The sequence below is a fragment of the Callithrix jacchus genome, chromosome Y, assembly GCF_049354715.1.
Source record: "Callithrix jacchus isolate 240 chromosome Y, calJac240_pri, whole genome shotgun sequence".
Classification (NCBI taxonomy): domain Eukaryota; kingdom Metazoa; phylum Chordata; class Mammalia; order Primates; family Cebidae; genus Callithrix; species Callithrix jacchus.
Genome location: NC_133525.1, coordinates 7686878 through 7692877, shown reverse-complemented (window position 1 = coordinate 7692877; position 6000 = coordinate 7686878). Strand labels below are relative to the sequence as shown.

Here is a 6000-nt window from a genome sequence, read left to right as displayed (position 1 = left end):
TGTCATCAATCTCAGTCTGTGAAGGTTAGTGAGATCTGTCTCTGTCTTTCTGGGAGGAAAATGACCCTGGCAGAAGTCTTTCCTCATGACTGTGTCATCACTCTAGGATGCTGAAGGACAGAGTTTCAGTTTTAGTCATTGATTTTTGTCTGTTTCAAATTAGTTTTCCTCCTTTTTGTTATGCCTGTTGTGTTTTAACTTAACAATGGTTGTGTCGTCATCGCGACCCTCCTCACCTCTTCAGTGTATGCTGAAAATTTTTTTTTCAACTTTTTCAGATGTCTATGAGTGTGCCTCACAAAGGTAGACTCAGGAGTCGGTGAAGTGGAATGGCCACATTTTAGAACCAGATGGTCAAAAGGTAGAAGGCAGAAGCCAGGGCCAGAGAAAATGAGTGAGAGTGTGTCAGAATTCTGGGAAGACCCATACTGGTTCATCTCAGCACCTTTCAGGACACCATGTCGGGGAAAGAGATGACACCATCTTTAATAGGATGAGGCTCTCTCAGGCTGAATCTGTGGGGTCTTGGGGGAGACTAAAGCCAATCTGGATTCTGCTTGAACACTAGAGATTTTGGACCCCAGAATATAACTAATTGAAAGGACTTTATTATTGTTCCTGAGGCTGCAAAGGCTGAGGTTAGTCTGTGATTGGCCTGGCCCTTGAGGCCTTAATAAAGACTTATTAAAAATCTAAACAATTTTAGCAGGTTATTTATAGTGCTTTCAATGAAGTATATTTCTCCAGTTTTGAAAATAGAAATAATAACTATCAAGATGAATGTAGTTAAGCGAATATGATGATCAATCCTAGAAGACGATTAGGCAGCAGTTGATAATAAAAAATTAATATTTCATGAATGCTCAGAGTGCTCACCTAGGCGGTTGTTAACCACTCCCACTTAACCTTAGCAGGAGTCCCGATGGCAGTTCCTAGCAGGATCCCTATTCTGCAAGTAAGAGGTTACACGAATTTGTCTAGAGTTACACACTTGGGTAGTGGGAGACCTACATATAAGTAGGCACCGGTAGTTTAAGAGAGATGCTGATGTCATAGGTAGATGGAAATAAGGAGCAAATGTGCACATACTGTGAGGGCCAGACAAGATATGGGTCAGCCCCACGTGTACCCAGGTCCACAGCTGATCACCCTGCACTTTTCTTCTCTTGACAAAATCCTCCTCACCAGAGGAAGATCATAGAGTGCAGGGAGCGTGCTCAGAAATCACTGCAATGTAGCAGAAATATGAAGAAACAAAACAGACAAAATGCTAGAAATAAACACCACAATGACAGCTTGGTTTGTCTTTAGATGGCAAGGTTTTGTGTGTCTTCTAAAATTGTGCCTTTCATTCTCCAAAATAGATACAAACTTAGGTCATGAGTCAGGGTGCACGGGTAAGGGTGGTGGTCAAAAGAAGCTGCTACACAACCCTGGTTCCTGATGTGGGGTCTTTGCTGGTTGCTTTCTTCTTCCTGGAATCTGACATAATCCGTTTCCAAGCCATGTCACCCCTGTGCCCGCTTTATGCCTTCTCACCTGAGTAATGAGGAAAACTGAATAGGTAAGATGGTCCCAAAATGTATTAGTGAAAGTACCTGTCAGTACGTTTCAGGTTATAATGTGTCCAGAAAATTCCAGGCCCAAGCCTTGCTGTTCCCATGGTTACTAATACACACGGTATGGTGGTTGATTTCTGCATCCCTCACCCTATCATCTGCATTAGGTAATGTTCCCCTTGCTATCTGTTCCAAATCCCCGCACTCCTTTCTATTTCTTTTCTAAACCCTTTGACCTGCAGGCCCCAGTGTGTGATGTTCCCCTCCGAGTGTTGATATGTTCTCAGTGTTGAACACTCATTTATGAGTGAGCATACGCAGTGTTGTGTCTGTTTGCTGAGAATCATGGTGTCCAGTTTTATCCATATCCCAGCAAGAAACATGAACTCATGTTTTTTGATGGTAACATAGTATTCCATGGCATATATGTGCAATGTTTTATTTACCTAGTCTATCACTGATGGGCATTTGGGTTGGTTCCCAGTTTTTTCTCTTGTAAACACGGCTACAATGAACATATGTGTGCATGTCTCTTTATAATAAAATGATTTATAAACCTTTGGGTGTAAACCCAGTAATGGTATTGTTAGATCAAATTGCATTTCTATTTTTGGATTCTTGACGAATTGCCACACCGTCTTCTCCAGTGGTGAATCTAATTTACACTCCTACCGACATTGTAAAGGGATTCCTGTCTCCATATCTTCTCCAGCATTTCCTGTCTCTTGATTGTTTTAATTATCGACATACTAACAGAGGTGAGGTGGTATCTCAATATGCTTTGGGTTTGCATTTCTCCACTGACCAGTAATGATGGGTTTTTTTTTAAACATGTTTCTTGACTGCATGAAAGTTCTCTTTTGAAAAGTGTCTGAATATATTTTTGGTCCACTTTTTTTATGCCGGTGATTGTTTTTATCGTGTAAATTTGTTTAAGTTCTTTGTAGATTCTGGATATATCTTTCTTTTCAGAGGGGTAGATTACAAAAGTATATTAACATTTTCTTTGTTGCCAGTTCACACTATTCATGTTTTCTTTTGCTGTGCATAAACTTTTGGGATTAATTAGGTCACACTTGTCTATTTGTTTCCATTGCTTCTCGTGCTTGAGTGTAAAGTCCTTGACCATGCCTCGGTACTGAATGGTATTTTCCAGGTTTTCTTCCATGTTTTTTATAGTCTTAGGCCTCATGATTAATTTTTAATCCATCTAGAGTTATTTTTTGAATAATTTGTAAAGAAGGGATTCTGTTTCAGCTTTCTAAGTACGGCTAACCAGTCTTTTCTCTTTATTTATTTATTTACCTTTTTTGTGTGACAGAGTTTTACTCCTGTTACTCAGGCCGGAGTGCAATGGCATGACCTTGGCTCACCGCTACCTCTGTCTACTGGATTCAGGCAATTCTTTTGCCTCAGCCTTCTGAGTAACTACCGTTACAGAAGCGGGCCACCATGTCAAGCGAACATTCTGTATTTTTAGTAGAGACAGGTTTCACTACGTTGACCAGGATGGTCTCGACCTCTTGACCCTGTGATCCACCCGCCTTAGCCTCCCGAAGTCCTGGGACCACAGGCACGAGCGACAGCACGCGGCCTAACCAGTTTTTTTCAACACCATGTTATAAATATGGAATTCTATTCTCATTGCCTGTTTTTGTCTGGTATCTCAAAGATCAGATGGTTATAGCTGTGAGGTATTCTTTCTGAGGTATCTGCCCAGTTGCAATTTTCTAATCTCTGTTTTCGTACCAGTACCATGTTGTGTTAAGTACATTACCAATTATTTTTAAATGAAAGAAAACGTAAGGATCAAATAAGATAATCGTCATGGAAGACAAGAACGTAAATATTAGCATAGTTAATTTTACACTTGTAATAATGTTATACTTTTAATTTCTTTCAACATGTGCTCCTTCATAAAAAGGCACACACAAGTGCAAATGCATTATTAGAAAAAGGATTCATTTATATAATTACTATGCTAGTCTTATTTTAGGTGAAATTACTCAGGGGCCAAAAGTAAAATAATACCAATTTTGGGAAAGGCATGACAATGGACTACAGAGTACTCTATGTGTGGCTCTTCAAGTCAAAACTAGATACAGTAAAAAATAAACATACTGCAATTTTTTTTGGAATTCCAGACTACATCTGAAAGTTTACAGCTTCAAAAGGAAATTACCATAGGAAAAAATAATTAAACGTTATCAATTTTATGAAACAGATCAACAATAGCTATTTATTTGTTATTAACCATCTCCGTGGCATGCCAATTGGAAAACCTTCTGAAGCAGCTGGCAAGAGTCAGAAAAACAGAAAACACTGTGCCTTAAAACTCTCAAAATGACTTATGCAATGAATGGTGCTTCTTATAACAGAGGTACTGACAGAGGTGAATAGTCATGGTTTCATTTCCAAACCCTGTGTAGACTTTCCCTCCTCCTGTTCAACCAACATTCAGAATAAATTGTAAAGAGCCACAACACATTTTTTTCTATTTTTTTTAATTTTCTTATTTTTTTCCTTTTAAGAAGTCAGACATTGGTGTATAAAAATATTCAAAATAAATACGTATGCATGAAAGTATAGATAAATAAATTGTTACGATGAGGCCATGTACCCCAGAACTGTGCAGGATTAAAGAAGACCCAAAAATAAATTTGGTACGACTGATTTTCCATACAGATAGAGCCGACATGATGACTGAACAAAACGCTTTCAAGCAATGCAGAAAAATAAATCCTGATTTTCAAGGTAACAGCATTTTAAAATTTAATTGCCCTTGTCAACCATTAATGAAATCACAGTACATTAAGTAAAAAAGAAAACTACAGCTCATTCCAGGAACAAAAAATAATATGAAACACAAGGTTCTCCTAGACAGCTCAAATGGCAGGTTTACTAAAAAATAATTTTTGAAATTAATGTTCATAGGAATATAACAAAATAACCTAAAGGAGCACAGAAAATTCATGAATAAATTTAAAAAGGGAGTGATAATATTTTAATAACTGAACAATCATAAAGAGAAAAGTAAAACAACTGAAACAAAAATTCGCTATAGAATATTAAAAGTAGGCTTAAGTAGAGGAAAAGCCAAAATATCAGAAAACCTAAAGAACAATTAACTGAAATTATTATGTCAAGAAGGAAACAAGATAAGAGTTGAACGTACGTCCACACTGCCTAGAAACCTGTGGGAAGTCATCAGGCGGCCACACTTACACATTTTGGAGGTTCCAAGTAAGAGACAGAAAATCAAAACAAGGACTTAAAGAGCAGTGGTCAAAAATTGTATAAATATGGGGAAATAAATGAACATCTCAACCCCCAAAAAATTTCGAATGTGATAAACTGAAAGACACACACATAAACTTACATGATAATTTAGCCATTTAAAACAAAAACAAACTTGAAAGCAGCAAAAGAAATGATGAGTTATGTACAAAAACCTCTCAAATATAATCAATAATTTTTTTATCTGAAAACTCAGAGACCACAAAGTAGCAGACTAGCACAATTCAAGTGATGTAAGAAAAACTTTCAAACAGAAAACTTTTGTGCAAAAAATTGTCCATCAAAAGTGAGAAAGAAAGCATAATATTCCCAGATAAAATCTGGGGCTTTTTCCTATTAGATGGCTTTTTAAGAAATGCGTTATAAATACTTAAGGGTAAAACAAACAGACACTGAATAACAGTATACATAAATAAGAGTTAAAATAGAGACAAATATATAAACAATTATAAAAGATAAAAAAGTTTACAACGTGTAGCTCCACAATCTGTTCTACAAATAATTTGCAGAACTAATACATTTAATAAAAAGTTGTCACTAAAATTTTGTATGGGTTTTTGACATACAATAATTACAGATATAATTTTGAGAAATGAATAACAACAATAAGAAGGACCAACATATAAAGTATGGGTTTTCATGCTGTTGCAGGTAAGCCAGTATGACTTTTAAAATGTTATAACTTTAGAACGTTAAATATAATTACCAAGGCAACAAAAAAAAAAAAAAAAAAAGAGAGTAACAGGCATGTAGAATACTTTGTGCACTATAGAAGAGTCAAAGCTGTGGATTTAGCCAATCTTACCGAAAGCTACCTAGCCAGATTTCTTGGCATGATAAGACCAAGTCCAAGCTGTCCCTCAAAGATTTAAGTGTGAAGAGGCTAAGGCTCTTTGACTGCTTCTTCACACATGTTTTACTACAGCAGTGTCCACGAAGAGGAAGAGGCTCATCCATACATAGCACCTGGTGAAGCACCAGAGGCCAAAAGAAGTGGCTATGAAGAGACACAACTGAGAAAAGCTTAAAACAGCAACTGTCTCAATTGTGTCCCTCTCTTCATGGCTACCCAGGAGATTGAGGTTGAAGCTATTATTGACAAAAGACAACACAGAAATGGGAAAACAGAATATTTGGTTCGGTG

The 6000-nt window shown here is 37.0% G+C and overlaps 1 protein-coding gene across 1 annotated transcript in view; it reads right to left on the bottom strand.

Annotated features, from left to right (window-relative positions):
- Positions 1 to 1311: 1311 nt before the first annotated feature.
- Positions 1312 to 6000, bottom strand: part of LOC100390990 (THO complex subunit 2-like) — a 129955-nt gene continuing 125266 nt past the window's right edge. The window contains exon 33 of the mRNA XM_054251608.2: positions 1312 to 1539. Coding sequence (XP_054107583.2) covers positions 1411 to 1539 — 129 coding nt within the window. The 3' untranslated portion in view covers positions 1312 to 1410. The remainder of the gene's footprint in view (positions 1540 to 6000) is intronic.